Source organism: Littorina saxatilis, linkage group LG9, assembly GCF_037325665.1.
Source record: "Littorina saxatilis isolate snail1 linkage group LG9, US_GU_Lsax_2.0, whole genome shotgun sequence".
NCBI classification, from domain to species: Eukaryota; Metazoa; Mollusca; class Gastropoda; order Littorinimorpha; family Littorinidae; genus Littorina; species Littorina saxatilis.
The window spans coordinates 63,059,490-63,084,159 of record NC_090253.1 but is presented as its reverse complement, the minus strand read 5'-3'; the positions used below and the strand labels follow the sequence as shown (position 1 = coordinate 63,084,159).

At 39.6% G+C, this 24,670-nt stretch overlaps 1 protein-coding gene and 1 long non-coding RNA gene across 2 annotated transcripts in view; both read right to left on the bottom strand.

Moving 5' to 3' along the window:
• Positions 1 to 8,477: 8,477 nt before the first annotated feature.
• Positions 8,478 to 12,747, bottom strand: LOC138976761 (uncharacterized). The gene is made up of 3 exons (XR_011459137.1): positions 11,966 to 12,747; positions 11,083 to 11,173; positions 8,478 to 10,078 (listed from the first exon to the last, which is right to left on the bottom strand). It is a non-coding gene; the product is annotated as an uncharacterized lncRNA (long non-coding RNA).
• A 2,369-nt stretch (positions 12,748 to 15,116) lies between these two features.
• Positions 15,117 to 24,670, bottom strand: part of LOC138976756 (zinc finger protein 665-like) — a 28,486-nt gene continuing 18,932 nt past the window's right edge. The window contains exon 5 of the mRNA XM_070349646.1: positions 15,117 to 23,278. Within this exon, the coding sequence (XP_070205747.1) occupies positions 21,147 to 23,278 (2,132 nt within the window). The 3' untranslated portion in view covers positions 15,117 to 21,146. The remainder of the gene's footprint in view (positions 23,279 to 24,670) is intronic.

Genomic DNA, 24,670 nt, shown 5'->3' with positions numbered 1-24,670 from the left:
GCTGGTTTAATCATGTTGATGCTGTTTTTAAGAAGACGCAGTCAAGATTGTTTTTCCTGCCCAAGCTGAGATCATTTCATGTGTGTAACAAGATGCTGTACATGTTTTATCAGAGTATGGTGTGCAGTGTGATGGTGTTTGCATCAGTGTGTTGGGGAGGGAATGCCACTGCATGGGACACTGGCAGGCTGAACAGGCTGATAAAGAAAGCGAGTTCTACTGTAGGCCAGAGCCTTGACACCCTTGAAGTCCTTGTTGAAAGAAGGCTTGCCAGTAAGTCCAGAGCTATTCTGCTCGACCTAGGGCATCCCCTCCACGACGCACTGATGGATCTCCGCATCACACGGAACGCTCGGTTTCTTATGCCTAGGTGTCGAACGGAGCGTTTTCGGTGTTCTTTTCTTCCTGCAGCTGTGAGATATTTTAACAGCAACCGAGCCATTGTCCTGGCCACAGACTATCAGTGATGCCTTTTAAATGTACCTCTTAATGATAGATTTAATTTGGTTTGATGACTGTTTGACCTTTGATCATAACTAGTGCTGTGATAATGAGCTTTAGCACTGTTGTGATGGTGTTGACACAATACTTTGCCCAATTGAGTCTAACTACCTGATGGCTAATCTACTGTGATACCTGTGATAACTGATGATGATTACTGGGATTGGTTTTATGTGTTTGGTAATGGTCTCTTCTTTTGGTAGTGCAATAGAGTTAATTATGGATTGTTGTTATCATCATTTACATAAAAACTTATCTGTTAATCCAAACAATGATATAATTACTGTGATGTTCTTAACTACACTTTAACATGGAATGTATGAATGTATGTATGTATGTATGTATGTATGTATGTATGTATGTATGTATGTATGTATGTATGTATGTATGTAGGTATGTATGTATGTATGTATGTATGTATGTATGTATGTATGTAGGTATGTATGCATGTGTGTCGGTGTGTCATGTGTGCAATTAAAAAGGGTATTGTAGTTGTACATATATTACTTTAGATATTTTTTTTGTTATCATGGGTTTTATGAATTTTCTTCTCTTATTCTTTTATAATTATTAATTAATGACCTATATGTGCTGATGACCAATTTAATTTCCTTTGTTGGATCAATAAAATGTTATGAGTTATGAGAAAGAGAGGTTAGCATTGTTGGATGTGAAGGGTAGAGCGTGCCCGACAGTTGCAGAGAACAGACGTGTTTCTGACTGATGTCTCCACGTTGGGCTGTAACGCTGCTCACCGAACACTGAGGTCGAACACCGTACGACTCGTGTTGCGGAAGAATCATGAGTGGTTCTATGCTGTAAAGATACAGGTATTTATTGAATTGTATTTTGCTCAGTAATATTGACTGGTGAAATGACTGTGAGAGTCATGTTGTAAATTGGGTTGGAGAAGCGTGAGCTGTGTCAGCCATTTTGAAAAGGAAGGTTGTATGTTCTTTTGGTAATGAAGTTACTTGTAAATGAGCTGGTGTAAATAATATAACAGCATAAGTTGGTGAACGGATAGTTGAACAGTATTGAGAAAGAATAGCAGTATTATTTCGTAGAAAAGTTTATCTAAGAATTGAGACTTATGGTAGCCTAAACTTTTTACGCAGCACCCCGGTCGGAGTGACGAATGGCACCACTCGGCAGCGGGAGAGAGAGAGACGGGCATTCCCTCGTTAGCGCTACGAATCGTTGATTGTGGGCGCAGGGTTGTATCAGCGCTGGAGTACTGGAAACTGGTGGAGCCTCACCCCATAGTCACCACGAGCGGTATTTCGTCGTGGGTGATATGGATCCAGGGTATGTACCCGCTTAAGATTGTGGAGTCACTGTATGTGTGAACTGCCACCGAAGAAACATAATCGTCAGAAAGATTGTGTGAGACGAAGACGTCGTCAACTAAGAATTACGTGACATGTGAAATGTGCGTAAAGTGAAACTGTGTTAAACAGGAAATCAAAACGTTAGAGGAATTGTGTGAAACGAGAACTTCATCAATCGTGCGACGGTTGGTCTCCGACGTGTTTCAAGATATTATTCTTCTTATATGTGAATGCAAGTGATTTGTAGAATGCATGAGAAATAACATATTTGTATTATTGTGTTGATGTTACAATACAGGTACGAGGGCAAAGGGCATTAACTGTGTTTAGTCTTTGTGCCTTGTTTGAGTGTTGTGTGTGAGTAACAGTTAGTTAGTAAACAGAGCAGAGCACGCATATTTTCTGATATAGCATAAATACACACAAACACTTACCCGAAAATTCATCAGTAACACCGCTTATAAAAGCCGATTTCAGACGGTCCGGATTTATCACTCTATCTTATGTATTAGAAAAAGCCGGTTAATAAAACCAACCCGCCGCTTATTAAAGCCAGTTTTCTCAGAGAAATCACGTAGTTTGTGACTAAAACTCACATTAGCTTGTTCTTGTAATCGCTCAAGTCATAGGCCTATTTATTTTCACACCATCGTCACTGATTTGCGTGAACGTGCGAATGTGGAAGCCGGGCTATCGGACTTGACAGGTGATGATGAAGATGACGAGGAGGATGAAGAGATGCCACCCCCACCGCCTTCAAACACAGAGATGAGGCAAATAATGACCCGCCTTCGATCTGGTCTGGAAAGTCGTGGTTACTGCATGGAATTTGAACCATTCGCAGACTCAGTGAGAGAACTGATGTGGAAGACGACCAACAAACAAACACTCATAAAATCGTTCTTCTCTGCCGTGTAATGATTCGTGACGGTGACAGTGAAATTATTGATGTACGGAAGTGATCAAAGTAAACGTACATGTATGTACATAATTAATACAAAAGTTCAACATCCTTCGTGAAGTTTTGTTTAGATTCAAACAAGTGTAAATGACGAAAGAAAGTGACTGAGTGAGGTAAACAAAAGAGAAGAATTTTTTTCTCGAAAATGACGTATTCCTGGACCACCGATTAATAAATCCGCCGCATATTAAAGCCATTTTTCGTCGGTCCCGATGTGGCTTTATTAAGCGGCGACCACTGTACCAATAAATGTTCAAGTTGAACATCAAACACTGTCCGTCCTCTTCTTTTCTTCAATCTCTTTCTCTCTCTGTCATCCCTTCTGTTTTATGTATTTTATGTGCTGAAGAAGAGTGCATGTCTCTCTCTGTCATCCCTTCTGTTTTATGTATTTTATGTGCTGAGGAAGAGAACATGTCTCCCTCTGTCATCCCTTCTGTTGTATGTATTTTATGTGCTGAAGAAGAGTACATGTCTCTCTCTGTCATCCCTTCTGTTTTATGTATTTTATGTGCTGAAGAAGAGTACATGTCTCCCTCTGTCATCCCTTCAGTTTTATGTATTTTATGTGCTGAAGAAGAGTGCATGTCTCTCTCTGTCATCCCTTCTGTTTTATGTATTTTATGTGCTGAAGAAGAGTACATGTCTCCCTCTGTCATCCCTTCAGTTTTATGTATTTTATGTGCTGAAGAAGAGTACATGTCTCCCTCTGTCATCCCTTCAGTTTTATGTATTTTATGTGCTGAAGAAGAGTACATGTCTATCTCTGTCATCCCTTCTGTTGTATGTATTTTATGTGCTGAAGAAGAGTACATGTCTCTCTGTCATCCCTTCTGTTTTATGTATTTTATGTGCTGAAGAAGAGTACATGTCTCCCTCTGTCATCCCTTCTGTTTTATGTATTTTATGTGCTGAAGAAGAGTACATGTCTCTCTCTGTCATCCCTTCTGTTTTATGTATTTTATGTGCTGAGGAAGAGAACATCTCTGTCATCCCTTCTGTTTTATGCATTTTATGTGCTGAGGAAGAGAACATGTCTACCTATGTCATCCCTTCAGTTTTATAATTGTATGTGCTGAAGAAGAGTACATGTATCTCTCTGTCATCCCTTCTGTTTTATGTATTTTATGTGCTGAAAAAGAGTACATGTCTACCTATGTCATCCCTTTAGTTTTATGTATTTTATGTGCTGAAGAAGAGAACATGTCTCTCTCTGTCATGCCTTCTGTTCTATGTATTTTATGTGCTGAAGAAGAGAACATGTCTCTCTCTGTCATCCCTTCAGTTTTATGTATTTTATGTGCTGAAGAAGAGTACATGTCTACCTATGTCATCCCTTCTGTTTTATGTATTTTATGTGCTGAAGAAGAGAACATTTCTATCTCTGTCATCCCTTCTGTTTTATGTATTTTATGTGCTGAAGAAGAGTACATGTCTACCTATGTCATCCCTTCAGTTTTATATTTTATTAGCTGAAGAAGAGTACATGTCTACCTCTGTCATCCCTTCTGTTTTATGTATTTTATGTTCTGAGGAAGAGAACATCTCTGTCATCCCTTCTGTTTTATGTATTTTAATTTTTATGTGCTGAAGAAGAGAACATGTCTACCTATGTCAACCTTTCTGTTTTATGTATTTTATGTGCTGAAGAAGAGTACATGTCTACCTATGTCATCCCTTCAGATTTATGTATTTTATGTGCTGAAGAAGAGAACATGTCAAAACCGGCCCACTGTGAAGTTGTTCGTGTTGCTGTTTATTCTGGTGAACATTTTTTTCCTTGTTATCTTGTCCCAGAAATTGATAATTTTTCTTTTTATGGGGCAAGCACGACCTCACTATGACCTCAGCATTTGATTTTAACCAGACCTGTATCATGATGGGAGGTGGTCATCCAACCCTAGAAGCCAGTAAAGTTACAAAGCTCTTAGTTTAAACATCTGAGAAAACCTAAAAGTAAATTTTAATGACATGAACGTGACACACTGTGACCTTGAAATTTGATGCCAGACTTGCAGTTTAGAAACCTTCAAACCCAAAACATTTCAAAGCTCTAGCTGCAAAAACATTTGAGATATATGTAACCTCAACGTTTAGATCTTTGCTGACAGACGGACGGATGGACAAACTGACACTGCTCATTACAACGACTGACTTATTACTCAGGTGAGTCAATAGAAGCAAGCTTACCGTATTGAAGGTGTTCAGCCCTGTAACAACACTGCGGCATGTCTTCAGCCACATCAATCTCTATCTTGACGTCTGACACAACGCCTGTGTCTCCTTCCTCCATGCTGTTACGAGAAGCCCCGACCCCTGACTGTTCACTTTTTAGGGTGTTGATGATCCCTGACTGTTCACGACCCCTGACAATCCCTGACTGTTCACTGTTCCAGGCACTGCTGTGACAAAACAAAAACAAAACTGTCAGATTCAACATTTACAGCAAAGCAGGTAAAGGTATTCCAGGATATATAAACTGAGCAAAAACATTATTGCACCCATTTTTGTACCCCAACTAAAACGTTCATTCCTGTGTCATTTCATTGAAACTTTATATTCTTTCTTTATTTGGTGTTTAATGTTGTTTTCAACCATTCAAGGTTATATATCGCGACGGGGAAAGGGGGGAGATGGGATAGAGCCACTTGTCAATTGTTTCTTGTTCACAAAAGCACTAATCAAAAATTTGCTCCAGGGGCTTGCAACGTAGTACAATGTATTACCTTACTGTGAGAATGCAAGTTTCCAGTACAAAGGACCTAACATTTCTTACATGCTTGACTAAAATCTTTATAAAAATTTATTATTCTATACAAGAAACACTTAACAAGGGTAAAAGGAGAAACAGAATCCGTTAGTCGCCTCTTACGACATGCTGGGGAGCATCGGGTAAATTCTTCGCAGTGGCTACACTTATGCCGCCCGTAACTTTTCCTTTCTTTGCTTTGATTACGCCACAAAGAATTTCTCCGCCAGGGCCGCGCTCTACTTCCGGTTTGATTCGGTTTGGGCGGCCATTTTAAAGCGTGGGTCGTGTGAGGACAGACGTGTTCAACAGTTCATTAGTAGTGGTTGTGCGTTAATTTCTACCCGTATGCAGGCCGGTTTACTTTAGTCATGGATAGCGGACTTCACAGCGAAGCAGTTTTGACAGTAGGAAGTACGTTTGAGTCCTTCGACAGGTTGCAAAAAGTTATCTCGGACTTTGAAACGAACACGTTCGTCCAGCTCTACGTTCGGTCGTCGCGAACCCTGCAGGTGCAGCGCTAACGAGCCCCCAGAAAGACTTTCAACGAAGCATTGCAGTTTGGCGAGTTGGACTATGCCTGCATCAATGGAGGACGAAACTGATCTGATGCAAACAAACAACCACTACATTTTCCCTCCAATTAACCTGTACGCATAGTACACAGTCATACGGGAAAAATATAACCCATAGTACATTCAGTACAGTACATCCTAGTACACACCATGGAGGAAATTCCACCACAAATCATACACACGATTCCTAGTGAATAATAGTGAGCGTGTTACGACAGTAAAATGGCGTCATGTCGTAACTAGACAATGTCCGGGTAGGATCACGCCGCGCCGTACGTAATCAAAGTCTGGCCGAGTGACTCTACGACTCGTGGAAAAGGTGTAACCGAAGCCTGTAGTGAGCGGGTTACGACAGTAAAATGACGTCATGCCGTAACTATAGAATTTCTGAGTCGAATTACGACTTGAAAAAGACGTAACAGTAGCCCCTACCTAAATTCTTCCCCCAAACCCACATGGATTATGATCTTTGAACTGACTACGCTCAAGTTCAACATTACCCTTATTTGTTGAATTTGCCGGGGAAGCATTCAGCCTTGAGTTCATTTTGGTAGAAGCCAGGCTGACGTCCTACGAAAAGCCGCATGTTTTCAAAACTTACATTTGATGGTAGTTCGATCGCCATTGGAGCTGAGAAATAGGGGACTGTATTCTCCGTCAACTTTTACTCTGTGTGGCCAAGAGTTCAGTACCTTTCGCTGTGCACAGGCGCCTGGAGTATGTCAGCTGCGTCAGTGGCTGTAAACAATACCGGTCAGCGTCTGTGAACAAGGACAGGTAGCTGGTCTCAGGAAATGTTGTGGTGTCATAAACCAAAGAAACGTTGTAAGGTTCAGGGACGTGACAGAAATAAAATTATAACCAAAAGGTAAAATTATGAAATTGACAAAGCTTGGAAATTATTACACAAAAATAAACTAACAAAAAAAAGTACAAATAACATCGCATAGAAGGCACAAGGCTCATCTGGCCTACAGGCACTCCATATAATTTGATAGTTATGATATGATAATTGACCCGAAGTCCCATGTACAAGGCCAACTTTTTATTAAGGTATAACATGGCTTTAATCTCACCCTGATCCGGGAACCAACACTCTGTAAACTTCTACCTTTGTAAGCAATGCCAATATTAAGTTCACATTCGTTCTTGCAATGATGCATATGCATGGATATTGAGATTGCCAAATTAACTCTCACCGTAAACATGGTAGTCACCATGCCCCTGTCCGCAACACACCGCAACAACATGTATTACTAGATTCTGTCACAGGTACACATTTTGAACACACGTAAAAGTCCATATCCCGCACAACACAGATTTTTTTTTAATTAGAATCAAGTACAGTGCCATCTGTCTTCACTGGCAATAACACATCAGGACTCGTGTAACATCTTTTAGTTCGGCCTTCGGGCAAAACTACCACGTGTGACACTAGCCCAACAAAGGAACAAGGGGGTGTTTTGCATTACTTACGTAATCAATCACTTCTTTGGTTAATCACCTCACCAAAAGCATGTCTGATAACTTATTCGACATGCAAAACATCCAAAAACAAAGAGACTGCCAACGTTCCAAAATTCAGAATTAAAAAACAAGAAAACTAAGTTGTTCAGTCGAACGGTTGTTATTTGACAAAACAATAAGTTACGTTCACAGATATTTCCACCCAGCTTGTGTCTTCTCCCCAAGCAGCTGCACTTTTTGCTAGCTAAGTATTTTTTCTGTTTGATTAATATTAATTTTGTTTGTCTGTGCACTTAAAAGACCGCTGGGTCGAAATATCTGTGAACGTAACGTATTGTTTTGTTAAATAACAAACGTTTCAACAACTTAATTTTCTTGTTTATCTTAATTTTTATTCAACATAGATGATTGGCAGATCTATAAAGATATTGCACGTAGTAGCAGGTCAAGTTACTAGTTCACTATAAGGCCACTGGTTGAGAACACTTGAGGGTGACAGCAGCGAAATATCCAAGGGAAGTAACTACCTAAATAGCTCGACCCAGAATGTACACTGGGTTACTTCCCGTATACTGATTTGACAGCGTACTTCACCCAAATGGTAGGTTGAAGGGTGTCTACTTCAAGTCAAAGAAACTACAATGGGAAGAAGGATAACTTCCTCATTGGGCATGCTTAGAAATGAGAATGGCTAAATATGAGTTATTCCCCTTTGCTGCATGCTGACCAGACTGTCTCCTGCTTTGTTATGACTAGTACAGTCGATCTTTCTCATGTTGTGACTTGCTTTATTTTCACATTTTCGGTATTTAAAACAGCAAACACACACACACACACACACACACACACACACACACACACACACACACACACATACACTGAAGAAGTTTCCATTCTGATTCGGTTATTTTATTTGGTGCTATATGTTTGCTTCACATTGTTTCTTTTTTTTACATTGCTTGAGGTATCCCCATTCGCTAAACACATCCATAATGCATGCATGGCTCATTCGAAAGAGGGCAACTGAACAACTGATGCCCAATAGCAATAAATACTGAACAACTGAACAATAAATAGCAATAAAATGATGACAGTGCCAAGTTTTTAAGTACAAAGTGAAATCATGTGACTGGACAAAGGCACAATTACAAAATACAAATAAAAAAATCGTGGCCCATTTTAAATTAAGTTCTCAGCTCATGGGGAAGCATAAGATGACCCTAGAAACCGAAATTAGGAGACCTCCCGCCCCCAGGGCAGACTACAAAAAAAAAAGGGGGGGGGGGGGGGTAATTTGTGAAAAAGTATAAAAGGAAACTGTATACATGTAATTAGTTAATACCCCAAAAAGTTGTATAGTATATACAATGTCAGACCCTAAAGAAAGTTTGTTAGTCATTGCTTAGGCAAAACAAAGCAAAATAGTCTGTTTACGGTATCCCGACCAACCCTATTATTTTTTCCCCGCCAACCCTAGACCTTTTTTTTGGCATTTGGAGAAAAAGAAAAAGAAAAAAAATCAATTTTGTTCCTGTTTTTTTGCAAAATAATTTAAAAAGATGGTTATAAAAAAAAAATTAAGAAAAGCCGACCTACCGACCCTCTTTTTGTGTGCCTATGTTACTGTAAACAGACCAAAAGGTACATCAAAAACAACACACCAGGGATGCTACTCTCCCCTTAAAAATAGCCATGGGTCATAGGTGTGACGTTTGAATCTTTTAGCTAAATAAAACCATAGGCAATTGATCGGAAATATCAGGAAAAATCTTACAAGTTTATTATTTGTTTGCTTGGACCAATCCTCTTGCCGAAGTGTTTTACAGTAAAAATTGATTTTACGTCAAAAGTATCACAGGAATATCGAATGTTGAGGTAAGGCTGGGATAGCCAAGTTCAAGAATAACGGAAGGTGACTGTTGAATCTTTTTGAAAATGTATAAAAATATAGATGGTAGGCAATTCAAAATTAAAAAAAGGACTCTCGGAGCATGGACTTTTGAGTCAAAAATTAAAGAAGGCTCTATGAGCCGAAGTACATGTTTTGTCTCTTTTTTTTTATTTTGAATTCCCTACGATCTATATTTTGATACAATTTTGGACCCTCTTTGTACGGAGAGAGTTGGCAATTGTTAATCACATTCTCTCATCTCATCGACTCTCCTTCGGCTCCTTGGTAACATGCGTTCCGTCTCTGCCAGGAATGGACACAGCAGCAGATAACCGGTAAATATGTAACAGGCATAAATGGCAAAATAGCTCGCCTCGCCTGATAATATATGAGACAACTGTTCTATTACAAAGTCTTTCTTGGGAGGCTTGGCTAATTTACTCGCTCGTTTTACACGGGGTTCCATCGTTTTCTTTTCTAATCGGAAAACCTTGCTCCTCAGTTTGTTGACCTTCTGCCGAAGTTCCGCTTCACGAGGGGATGGAGAGGATGACGACTTTGATGCTTTACATCCTATGTCCTCCAGGATCGCCTGAATGTCATCTAAAAAAGAAAACACACACACAAAACACACATAAAATAACATAACCATAACAAGTTACAACCTGGAAGAAATTAAAACATGTGTAATTCAATCACAAAATGAAAATAAACAATAGCGTAGGAAGGCAGGCCAGAAATGAAGTGTATTAGCAACTATGGATTCGATGTGGAACAATGATGGAATTGACCTTGTTTGGTACTGAATGGGTGAGGCCATTAGAACTGTACCCACGGAATACGCGCTATATAAGCTTTATATTGATTGATTGATTGATTGATTAGGACAACAGTACCAGGTAAACTCCTCACACACCATGCCTCTTTCTTTCTTTCTTTATTTGGTGTTTAACGTCGTTTTCAACCACGAAGCTTATATCGCGACGGGGAAAGGGGGGGGGGGGGGGGGAGATGGGAATAGAGCCACTTAATTGTTTCTTGTCAAACCATGCCTCTAACAGGATATGTTTCCCATCTTTACGTGTGGGAACTACAGGTACAATTTCATCCATCCATGCATCCGCCCTATACAGCTTCTTCTTCTTCTGCGTTCGTGGGCTGAAACTCCCACGTGCACTCATTTATTTGCACAAGTGGAATTTTATGTGTATGACCGTTTTTACCCCGCCATTTAGGCAGCCATACGCCGCTTTCGGAGGAAGCATGCGGGGTATTTTTGTGTTTCTAAAACCCACCGAACTCCGACATGGATTACAGGATCTTTTTCGTGCGTATTTGGTCTTGTGCTTGCGTGTACACATGAAGGGGGATAAGTCACTAGCAGGTCTGCACATAAGTTGACCTGGGAGATCGGAAACATCTCCACACTTAACCCACCAGGCGGCCGCGACCGGGATTCGAACCCTCGACCTTCCGAGTTAATAGACCGACGTCTTACCACCCCGCCCCAGCGCCCGTCACCCTATACAGCGATTATCAACTATGTAATGGATGGGTTTAAACATTTTTTGATGTCAGGGTGTTCTTCATGGTTAAAAATCTCTTACCTGGTTGAACAATTTGTGTATCAGGCGACAGGTCGGTGCTGGCTTCATTTGTAGCTACCCTTTGCGATGGTGGCTTCCTCCCACTAGCAACCTGCAAATTGCACAGCTCTTTAACTGACAAACTCACAACCAACACCCAGTCACAATGAAACATTTCTCCCAATTTCATGGCATTGGTCTTAGGCCACACACAAAAAGTGTATGTTTCTGGTAAGGCAAAACAAAAAATAATCTGTTTACGGTATCCGGACCGACCCTATTTTTTTCCCACCGGCCCTAGACTTTTTGGGGGCATTAAAAAATAAAATTAAAATATTCAGATGGCTAAAATACAAAACTAAAAAGCCGACCTACCAACGCTATTTTTGGGGGGCCTATGTTACCTTAAACAGACTTTTTTGTGACCTAACATGACTAAAGGTGGAGATTTTTTTTCTAACCTTTTTTTTTAAAACCATCTTTTAAACTATTTTGTTGAAAAACAGGAAAACAATTGATTTTCGAATACCCCTTTTATTTTTGAAAATGCAAAAAAAAAAAAAATGTCTAGGGTCGTCGGGAAAACATAGGTAGGGTCAGGTGACCAGAAACATACAACTTTTTTGTTGTTGACGCCGACCCTATACCTTTTTTGCCATTTGGGGCTGTTTTTTTGCAAAATAAGTTCATCATATCATCATAATCAGGACGTCGATCCAAAATAAGTAACTTTTTTTTGTTGGCCTTATCATTTTTTTGCGCTAAATGCAAACAGGCATTATTTGATGGGAACAATGCTGTTGTTTTCAATTCTTACATCAGCCTCAAACTTGTCATTACTCAACCTGCATTTAATAGTGTGCTTCTTTGGTTTGCAAAAACCTAAAACCAATAAATAAATAACCTTCGGTGGTGGATTGGGCACTGCAAACAATGTCGGGACAGCATTCCACACAAGTGATCCTCTCTGCAGGATTGTTTTACTGGTTGGCCTCAAAGTGATCAATACAAAGCTTGAGACCTTGAACAGCAGCTGGCTGCAGCTTTTCAAAGTCCTCTCGCCTTGTGAATTGCATCCATATTCTGCACCTAGTTTGACAATAAAAACAACAATGTTATTGTTAAACTAAGCAAAAAGGAAAGACAAAGAAAGCTAAATCAGATCTTCAGTCTAAATCTAACGCTCTGCCTGAACGCAAAACGGATGAGTGATGTACCTTTGTACTGTAGTTTTCCCGTAAGCAAGGTTTGATAAAGGTTTCGGCAAATATTCCCACGGGTTTGTCATCAAGTCAGTGTAAACTGTTGTTTTGTACTGACTGCTGACTCACACTCACAGTCGTAAGTACTCGCTGACGCTGTAGTCTACTGAGTGAGTTGACTCGAGCCATTGCATTCTCATTCTGAAGAAGGTAAACCTGATGAAATAATCACTGCACAACCCACCTTTTTTCTTCTGTAGGGAACTTGTGGAAAGTTTTCCCGAAGCAGCTCTGTTTGTAACGGGCGTTCTTGCAACAAAAAGCCGAGCACAATTATTTACCACCACCTCGCACACGATCGGTACCTACGCGATCCGCCATTTTGTTTTCGCCGCCAGCATGTGACTAGGGACGATAACCCACAAACACTTTTTCGCATTTTCTTCGCAAGTTCCACGTCTTCCTTTTGTACAGTGTTTGTTCAAGTGCATGTTGTTACTTTCAGTCTGTGTGAAGTAAATAGTGAAGTGTTTCTTTTCCGGTTTGGTGCAAATCATTTCTGGGCAGATTTTTCACTGTTGCCACAAACACAGAAACAGACAGACAGACAAAAACACATACACACACACTCTCTGATTACACATACGCTACAACGAATAACATATTATTGTCAGGGTATATTTTAATAAGATGCAAAACATCTTGAGAATATTTGATACATAACAAGGCAATCCTAAACATTCTCCACCAATAGATATTTGGCTATAGTAATCACATGTGCAATATTCATATAACATATTACAGTTAAATAGCAATAAGACCAAAAAAAGCCTTGCACATGTGAGCTTGGGAACGACAGTTACGGTACACATGCACCTGTGTGCATCCGTGTGAACTCGTGGTACCTCTATACTATCGGGGATCCATTAAGGTTTCCGAGACTGAGTTTCATTTCTATTGAATTGGTCTCGCGGAATAGCCGATTCTAAAATTTGCATAGGTAAAACGATTGGTTTTTTTGGTACAAGCCTCTGGAGTAAATTTTGTGATTAATGTTTTTGTGAACAAGAAACAATTGACGGGTGGCTTTATTCCATCTCCCTTTTTCCCTCCGCCGCGATGTAAAGTTGAATAGTTGAAGGTGACGTTAGGCACTAACTAAAGAAAGTGGGGCTGTCTGACACCCCTCGAGTTGAATGGGTTAATCTTGTGACACCGGTGCACAGGATGTGAACGCTAAAACTGTGCTTTTGCTTGGAATCTTTGAGGGAAAAAGACGTGTATTTGGTGCGGCGTGTTTTCGATGCCGTTGTGTGACATGTCTGTCACGGCCGGAAATCTTTCCGGAATGTGAGGATTCTTTTGCTGGTAGGTTAATTTGATTTGATGGGGTTGTTATGTACAACTAGAAACACATTTTTCATTGTCTGCGATGTTCTGCCTAGCATGTGTGTACAGTTTTATGCAATTCGACTGAAATGTGTGATTGAAAAAAAAATGCAACACTATTTACTTTTGATCTCAAGTCTGAATCTTTTTTTTCTAATTGGACCAATGTGCAGTTTTATGTTATTTTTGTATTTGACTGGTATCTACCTGATTTGAAACTGTTTACAGTGATGCTAAACCTGAACAGAACTTTGTACAGTTACTTTTATGTTTTTTGACAAGTGTGTGATTTTAAACAAAAACAACACTGTTTATGTGGATGCCAAACCTGAAACACAGTATTAATTTGACTTATGTATCTGTATGACTTGTGCTGGCGTGCATGTGTGTAGTTACTTTTTTTGCTTCCTGGCTCAAGTGTGTATTTATATTATTCAAAACATTTTTCTAGGGCTCAACACTATTCCTTATTTGATTTTGAGATCTGATGCTAAGTGTGTGGTGTGCAGGGGCGGACGAGGGGGGGGTTTCTGGGGTTTCCGGAAACCCCCCCCCAGCCAAAAAATAAAAATATTTTTGTGTGTTTTTTTGGGTTGAGTTTCAATTTTGTGGGTATTAATCAGTGACAAAATCTGCTGCCTGGAACTGGTAATGATCATCCTCAGAATGCACCAGCTTGCACCATTTTGCATCCTTTTTTTCAAAATTTTCCGGGGGGGCATGCCCCCGGACCCCCCTAGCAAGCTAGGCGCTTCGCGCCGTCGGCTCGGCGCTTCGCGCCTTCACACCCATATCTTCACAATATACTTTTGGAAACCCCCCCCATAAAATGAACTGATCCGCCCCTGGGTGTGTGTACAGTTCTTTTCTTTTTTACACTTTGACGGTATTGATGTGTAAACTGTTACCATTCATTGATTCTAACCCTCAACAGCAGTATTAATTTGGCTAATGATTGGAAACACTAATTCACTTATTGTCTGAGATGTGCTTTTTGACTGAAGTGTGCAATTTGAAACAGATTCAACACTGTGCATGCATGTTGATGCCATAGCTTTTTGACTGAAGTGTGCAATTTGAAACAGATTCAACACTGTTCATGTTGATGCCATAGCTTTTTGACTGAAGTGTGCAATTTGAAACAGATTCAACACTGCTTATGTTGATGCCATAGCTTTTTGACTGAAGTGTGTGCCTTAATCAGTGCTGGTTAGCATGTCTTTACAGTTTATGATTTTTTATTTAAGCATGTGATTTTAGTAAGAACTAATAAATACCTTGACAAGTGTGTGCTTTAAAACAGAAACATAACTTCTGTGGATGACAAACCAGAAAAACAGTATTAATTTTACTTATGTATCTATCTGATTTGTGCTGGCAGGAATGTGTGTAGTTACTTTTTTGTTTTTGCTTTCTGAATGAAGTGTGTATTATTGAAAACATTTTCAAGGGCTCAACACTGTTCCTTATTTGATCTTGAGATATGATGCTTAGTATGTGGGTGCATGTACAGTTCTTTTCTTTTTACACTTTGACAGTATTGATGTGTGAACAGTTATTGTTCATTGATTCCAAACCTCAACAGCAGTATTAATTTTGCTAATGATTGAAACACCGATTCACTCGCTTTTTGACTGAAATGTGCAGTTTGAAACAAGATTCAACACGGCTTATGTTAATGCCATAGCTTTTTGACTCAAGTGTGTGCCTTAATCAATGCTGGTTAGCATGTCTGTATAGTTTATGCTTTTTTTAATTGAAGCATGTGATTTTAGTAAGAACTAATAAATACATTGTTGTTGCCGTAACGTTTTTGTTCTTAAGACTTTTTTTTTTTAAGCTTGCGTGTGTCTTATCTGAGACATTTCTTAATTGTGAAGAATCTGGTGAGTGATTGTCAGAATGAGTGTGTATCTGTGTAATGGCTCCTTTGTTTAGTCAACAAAATTAATATGTTGAGCCCAGCTGTCCTAAACGGAAAAATATGTGTCTGGTTTGTCTCAAAACAGTAACGTTTCACAAAATTGAACAAAACTGTTGAAAACACACCTACTGGAGCTAACAAAGGCAGAGATTAGGTACAAATCAAAAGTAATGTGTTAAATATCACACTCACACCAGCTTCACATTCACAGAGTGACAGATTGGTAAAAATTAAAATACATATAATGTGTTCAACGCTTTATTTAACTGAACTGTCATTGTCAACATATATATATAAAAATTAAAAACAAAAAACACGTAACACTGAATTCAGGGAAATTTTTAGTTACTGTCTTCAGCAGCACTAAAGAAATAGAAAAAATAAAAAAGAAGAACAAAAAACACACACACACATTACACATTTACAGGTTCACAATAAATGTTCTAAGGTAATATCAAAGTAAGCACTAAAGCAGACACCAGACTTGATCCCAAAAAGGAAAAAAGAATCGCTTCTCCAAACATAAACATACAAAGTTAGAAATACCATTTCTCGAATAACAATGAAATGAAAACTCACACACACTGAAGCAGAAATAATAGGTAATCTAAAACTAAAGAGCTTCACACATAAACATACAAAGTTAGAAATAGAACTACAAGTTCTTGAATAATAACAAAATGAAAACTCATGCACACACTCCCGAATCATCGAGCGGCGCACTGACGCTAGCCGTTCCGCTTCTTGCCCTCCAAACCATTTCTGCGTATCACGTGACACCGCTCCGAAGTACGCAAAAGGGAGACCTCCATACAGGGTGACTAATGTTGACTGCCACTATACAGGGTGACTCATGTTGACAGCCACTATACAAGGTGACCCATCTTGACTGCCATTATACAGGGTGACCCTCGCTGACTGCCACTATACAGGGTGACCCATATTGACTGCCACTATACAGGGTGACCCATGTTGACTGCCACTATACAAGTTGACCCATGTTGACTGCCACTATACAGGGTGACCCATGTTGACAGCCACTATACAGGGTGACACATGTTGACAGCCACTATACAGGGTGACCCATGCTGACTGCCACTATACAGGGTGACCCATGTTGACCCGTCAGACCTCAACTGAGGCGGTGTGACATCATCCTTCTCGTACAAGTACTTCATCACAAACCAGAACATAAACCATATCTTTGAAGAACAATGCGGGAGGTACCTGGCTCGGTCAGTCATGTGATGTCCGGGTCAGAGGTCAGCCACCTGATGCAGACCTTATAGGGCAACATAGGTCTTAATACGTATGATGATGTCAGCTCAATCATATTCAAAATTCATGTCCAACACAGGTAATTAGACCTGACGGACAATAAGCCCCTACTTTAGTTCAGTTCATGATGTCAGCTCAATCATATTCAAAATTCATGTCCAACACAGGTAATTAGACCTGACGGACAATAAGCCCCTACTTTAGTTCAGTTCATGATGTCAGCTCAATCATATTCAAAATTCATGTCCAACACAGGTAATTAGACCTGACGGACAATAAGCCCCTGCTTTAGTTCAGTTCATGATGTCAGAAGTATCCCCGTGTTTTTCTCTCCCCATTGTGGGTTTAAAAAAACCCGCTATGAGAATAATTAAGGTTTTCTTTAAATGTTTTTTTAAACAGTTTTTTATTTAGTTACATATTTATACAAAGCCGTAATTGAATGTTCCCGAAATACCATCAAACGTTGAGACAAGAAATTCACTAAAGACGCCACATTAAACTATAGCTAGACTTAGCGTCTTTATAACATACCAGCGAGTGTTCTAGTGAGTTATAACGTTAAAGAATAAAACAGTGTTGAGACCACAGTATTGGCTGTATGTTTTTATGCTTGATGTGACCTGGTGGCAGAGGGTACGTGTGGACTGCTGGTTTTCGATGCTTGGTGAGTGGCAATCGTGAGTTCTTTCTTTCTTTATTTGGTGTTTAACGTCGTTTTCAACCACGAAGGTTATATCGCGACGAGGGAAAGGGGGGAGATGGGATAGGGGAAAGGGGGGAGATGGGATAGAGCCACTTGTTAAGTGTTTCTTGTTCACAAAAGCACTAATCAAAAAATTGCTCCAGGGGCTTGCAACGTAGTACAATATATGACCTTACTGGGAGAATGCAAGTTTCCAGTACAAAGGACTAAACATTTCTTACATACTGCTTGACTAAAATCTTTACAAACATTGACTATATTCTATACAAGAACCACTTAACAAGGGTTAAAGGAGAAACAGAATCCGTTAGTCGCCTCATACGACATGCGGGGTGCAGAGAAATAAGGATGTGGAAAAGAAGACTTTTGGTAAGTGAAATAAAGGTGATGGATCCAGTCAGGTAGAAATAAGACAACAAGAAAAGAATTGGAAAACTGCAGGGAATAGTAGGGAGAGTTTTCTTGGAAGGAAATATAGGTGAAAGGACTGGTAAGGCAGAAATAAGACAAAAGAAGAGAAATAAAGGGGTGGGGTAGCTTGGTGATAACACTCCCACCGCGTGAAGGCGACCCCATGGGAGCGGCAATCGTGAGTGTAAGTTGAATTCACTAACACACACACACATACACACACAAACACACACACATAGACATACACAAACACACACACACACACACAAACACACACACACACAAACACACTCACACATACGCACACACACACACAATATTACAAATATATATACAACTATGCAAAAAATACAAATGGCCAAACTATGACATGTTTTGTGGTCACTCAAACAGGAAGATAATACATCTTCAAGGAAGTCTGCCAGAGCAATTATCTAAAGACATTTGACCAGCCAGGGAGGACAATTTCCTATATATGGTACTCACTTTTTCATTGCTATTACTAAATGCTATCTGACTCAGTCAATCACATTTCAATTCCATAACATTCAAATCGATATCCACCAGCCATTTTAGCAAACAGGCTCGCATGAGCTTTGTATGGTGAACATGTGTTGCTTTAAATCGAGCATCATAACCTGTCAATGCATCTATTTTGCTGAGATGTATGTGTTAACATGTGTCACTTCAAAGGGTCAGACTGGGTAAACTGCACACCACACCCCGTGCATACGTTTTTACATTTAGTCAAGTTCTTTCTCGTCCCAACCAATATGGGACTCCCCCTAACCCGCGGGGGGTGCTTACGCGACTTGTTTTCTTCTCCTGTATGTATGTGCCAACATGTGTCTCCTCATATCACCGTACCTTGAAATCCTATCATCACAGTTCACACTCTGTACATGCACTTTGTATCTTCTGCTGTATTTCTCAACATGTGCGTTTTTACATTTAGTCAAGTTTTGACTAAATGTTTTAACGTAGAGGGGGGAATCGAGACGAGGGTCGTGGTGTATGTGTGTCTGTCTGTCTGTCTGTCTGTGTGTGTGTGTAGAGCGATTCAGACTAAACTACTGGACCGATCTTTATGAAATTTGACATGAGAGTTCCTGGGTATGAAATCCCCAGACGTGTTTTTCATTTTTTCGATAGATGTCTTTTATGACCTCATATCCGGCTTTTTGTAAAAGTTGAGGCGGCACTGTCACACCCTTATTTTTCAATTAAATTGATTGAAATTTTGGTCAAGTAATGTTCGACGAAGGCCGGGGTTTGGTATTGCATTTCAGCTTGGTGGCTTAAAAACTAATGAGTGAGTTTGGTCATTAAAAATCTGAAAATTGTAAAAAAAATATATTTTTATAAAACGATTCAAATTTACGTTTATCTTATTCTTTATCATTTTTTTTTCTTCCAAAAACATATAAATATGTTATATTTGGATTAAAAACAAGCTCTGAAAATTAAAAATATAAAAATTAGTATCAAAATTAAATTGTCCATATCAATACACTTTCATCTTTTTTTTTTTTTTTTTTTTTTTTTTTTAACCTCAGTTGCATGCAGGTTTGCTACTACAATTATTTTTTTTGCCTTTTTTTTTTTCTTTTTCGTGTGTGGCTTGGAGCAAACCTTCTTCATAGGACTTTTCTTTTCTCAGTCAAATGTGTACATTTTTAAATCAACAAACTTTATCAGTAAACTAATATGTTTAAGTAAATAAATAAAAATAATCATAACATAAATTTATTCCTTATCATACATTTCTATCCCATAAATAACAGTCTCTAAATATTATTATTTCAAACCCTCAATTTAAACTTACACTTGTTTTATACCAGTCCCCTGAGGGTTAAATCCCTTTGAAAAATAAATAATATTTCAAGGGGTGTCCCATATCTAAATTTACTTATACACATTTTTCCAATCAAGATTAAATAGGTAAGATACTTAAACATATCATGTGTCAAACCATTCTTATCTTGCACACAAATCAGGACATCTGTTGCTTGTAAAATAATTGCTATGTTATATCGATCGTAAAACAATGTTTCAACATGCTTCCACAAATGGTGAATTTTACTGCAATAGAAAAAGAAATGTTCAATATAATCAACTTGTTCAATACAATATGGACATTTATCATTATTTGTGAGTCCCATTTTTAAGAGAAGAATATTGGTTGGGTATATATTGTGTAATATCTTCCACTGTAATTCTTTTAGTCTGGTTTCTGTTGTTGTCTCTTTTGCATTGAGCCAAACTTTTTCTTCAATATTAATACCAAGTTTGTTCAGCCAAAATCGAACACAGCAGGGTGGACTATATTTCATATTTGTCATAAAATTTCGAAAGTCTCTAGCTTTTAACATAACTTTATCATTAAAATACAATTTCGAAAATTCTTCAGTAACAGCATATACATAATCCGTATTGTTTTTTAAATAACGAGACAACGCCGAGTGAACAACAATGTACTGTAAATAGAGTTCTGGTGAAGTACCAATTAAGTTCTGTACATTTTGAAATGACAAAATGGAATTGTTTTCTAAAAGGTCATTGACATGTGTTATTCCTTTTTTGCCCAGTTGTCAAAATAAATTACATTATTTTGATATTTTATATCGACATTATTCCATATGCATGCCATCTTCAGAGATGAAGGAGAGTGCAGTGTATTATGTTCCAACCAGACTCGCAGTACTTTGCTCCAGAAGGAGGACTGAAGACTATCTAACCCTTTAAACTTTTTAGGACCAATAATTGAATTAAAACAAGATAAATCTGTTCCAAAATTACTTTCATCTTATTCCTTGTCGGTTCCTGATTCCAAAAACATATAGATATGATATGTTTGGATTAAAAACACGCTCAGAAAGTTAAAACGAAGAGAGGTACAGAAAAGCGTGCTATCCTTCTCAGCGCAACTACTACCCCGCTCTTCTTGTCAATTTCACTGCCTTTGTCATGAGCGGTGGACTGACGATGCTACGAGAATACGGTCTTACTGTGTTGCATTGCGTTCAGTTTCATTCTGTGAGTTCGACAGCTACTTGACTAAATGTTGTATTTTCGCCTTACGCGACTTGTTGATGTACCAGTCTGTGTGAAGCAACACTCACACTCTGTACATGCACTTCTTGTTTTTGTATCCTGTGTCTCAGCATATGTTGCTTCAAACTCCAGTACCGTGTAAACTTAGCATCACACACTGTACAGCATGTCTTTTCTCACCTGTATGTCTCACCATGTGTTGCTTCAAATCACTAAACTGTATGAACCTAGCATCACACTCTGTACATGCATGTTTTTTCTCCCCTGAATGTCTCACCATGTGTTGCTTCAAAGTACCAGACTGTGTGAACCTAGCATCACACACTGTACATGCATGTTTTCTCTCCCCTGTATGTTTCAACATGTGTTGCTTCAAATGACCAGACTGTGTGAACCTAGCATCACACACTGTACAAGCATGTCTTTTCTCTCCTGTATGTGTTAACATGTGTCGCTTCAAAGTACCAGACTGTGTGAACCTAGCATCACACTCTGTACATGCATGTTTTTTCTCCCCTGTATGTCTCACCATGTGTTGCTTCAAATGACTAAACTCTATGAACTTAGCATCACACATTGTACATGCATGTTTTTTTTCTCCTGTATGTGTTAACATGTGTCGCTTCAGCTGACCTGACACTATGAACCTAGCATCACACTCGGTACAAGCATGTTTTTTCTCTCCTGTATGGGTTACCATGTGTCGCTTCAATTGATAAGACTGTGAAAACTTAGCATCACAGTCTGTACATGCATGTTTTTTCTCTCCTGTATGTGTCAACATGTGTGCCTTCAAAGTACCAGACACTTTGAACCTAGCATCACACACTGTACAGGCATGTTTTTTCTCTCCTGTATGTGTCAACATGTGTGCCTTCAAAGTACCAGACACTTTGAACCTAGCATCACACACTGTACAGGCATGTTTTTTCTCTCCTGTATGTGTCAACATGTGTCCCTTCAAAGTACCATACGCTTTGAACCTAGCATCAAACACTGTACATGCATGTTTTTTCTCTCCTGTATGTGTTAACATGTGTCGCTTCAAATGACCAGACTCTGTGAACCTAGCATCACACTCTGTACAAGCATGTTTTTTCTCTCCTGTATGGGTTAACATGTGTCGCTTCAAATTACAAGACACTGCAAACTTAGCATCACACTCTGCACAAGCATGTTTTTTCTCCCCTGTATGTCTCACCATGTGTTGCTTCAAATTACCAGACTCTGTGAACCTAGCATCACACTCTGTACAAGCATGTTTTTTCTCTCCTGTATGGGTTAACATGTGTCGCTTCAAATTACAAGACACTGCAAACTTAGCATCACACTCTGCACAAGCATGTTTTTTCTCCCCTGTATGTCTCACCATGTGTTGCTTCAAACTATTAAACCGTGTGAACTTAGCATCACACACTGTACATGCATGTTTTTTCTCTCCTGTATGTGTTAACATGTGTTGCTTCAAATTACTAAACCGTGTGAACTTAGCATCACACTCTGCACATACATGTTTTCTCTCTCCTGTATGGGTTAACATGCTGACTGCAGTCTGTGTTTCTGGTGTCTGTATTTCTTGTTTCAGGCAGGTATCGCTGGGAGTGTTGACTGCAGCCTGTGTTGCTGGTGTCTGTATCTCTTGTTTCAGCCAGGTATCACTGTAAGTGCTGACTGCAGTCTGTGTTTCTGGTGTCTGTGTCTCTTGTTTCAGCCAGGTATCACTGTGAGTGCTGACTGCAGTCTGTGTTTCTGGTGTCTGTATTTCTTGTTTCAGGCAGGTATCGCTGGGAGTGTTGACTGCAGCCTGTGTTGCTGGTGTCTGTATCTCTTGTTTCAGCCAGGTATCACTGTAAGTGCTGACTGCAGTCTGTATTTCTGGTGTCTGTGTCTCTTGTTTCAGCCAGGTATCACTGTGAGTGCTGACTGCAGTCTGTGTTCTTGGTGTCTGTATCTCTTGTTTCAGCCAGGTATCACTGTAAGTGCTGACTGCAGTCTGTGTTGCTGGTGTCTCTATCTCTTGTTTCAGCCAGGTATCACTGTGAGTGCTGACTGCAGTCTGTGTTTCTGGTGTCTGTATCTCTTGTTTCAGCCAGGTATCACTGTGAGTGCTGACTGCAGTCTGTGTTACTGGTGTCTGTATCTCTTGTTTCAGCCAGATATCCCTGTGAGTGTTGACTGCAGCTTGTCCTTCCAATGTCTGCACTGTAGGCATGGTAGCTGTGTTGTCTGTGACCACAACCTCCATGAAAGGCACTGGAAAAAAAGCAAGACTCTTACATCAAGGTGCTGAACATAATCCATGATCATTTGATATAAACTTTGCAATGCGTTTGACATTACTTATCTGCAGGTAGAAGTGTGTGTGTGTGTGTGTGTGTGTGTGTGTGTGTGTGTGTGTGTGTGTGTGTGTGTGTGTGTGCGTGTGTTGAAGCATGTGTGTGTGTGTGTGTGTGTGTGTGTGTGTGTGTGTGTGTGTGTGTGTGTGTGCGTGCGTGCGTGCGTGCGTGCGTGTGTGCATGTGTGTGTGTGTAAATTTTTAACAAGTGAACACAATTATTTCAGAAAAGCTCAGAAAAAGCGCATTCCACTTATTTGTGTTTAACATTCACTGTGCTTACTGGGTGATGGACGACACAAAGTCTGTCTTCTTCTTCTTCTTCTTGTTTGTTCATGGGCTTGGACTCATGTTTTAGCACCGTCACGAATGGATTTTTACGTGTATGACCGTTTTGACCCCCCATTCGGGCAGTATTTGCCAATTTCGGGGGAGGTATGCTGGGTATTTTCATATTTTTATAACCCACCGAACTCTGACATGGATTACAGGATCTTTTCCGTGTGCACTTGGTCTTGTGCTTGCGTGTACACACAAAAGGAGTTAAGTCACTAGCCGGTCTGCACATAAGTTCACCTGGGAGATCGGAAAAATCTCCACTCTTAACCAATCAGGCGGCAGCGACCGGGATTCGAACTCACGACCTCCCGATTAGGAGGCCAATGTCTGACCACCACGCTACTGCGCCCGTCACATAGGCTGTCAAAAGTCTCTGTATCTTTAAAACAATACTATTTTTTGATTGAGACTTTATGTAATCCTAAAACACCATAACTAACTTAACGATGACGTAACTTGAAGTACTCAGTCCGGATGCTGTGGGTCGTGAACCTATACTCTCCAAAGGGGTGGTTAAAGGTTTTCCCTTTTTGGATCGTGGTGGCCGTGTACAATCAATATACTTTTTACGTTGAATTCTTCTTTAGAACATATCATATGGGTCAAACACGACCCACAGCATCCAGACTGTGTAGTCCAAAGTGTGATCCGCTGAAGGTTTAACTATTGTCAAAGTTTTCCTATTATGAAGATTGTAAATCTGTTGACCCGGCGAAAAACCGTGAGAGTTGTAGATAAGAAACAAACAACGTCTTTGGTTTAGCTCTACAGATCTATTGTCTCATGCGTGCACTTATTATTTACTCGTTTCCATGTCTAGTTTTGCCTCGCGTTCTGTTCTGTCTCCTAGTGCATGCACCTCTAATCGCCTAATTTATCCTCTCTCACCTAAAATTACCGGGTTAGTTTATCTTCCTAAAAAGGCCAAGATTGCGAGAAGAAATGACGACCTACGTGATGATGAAAACCAT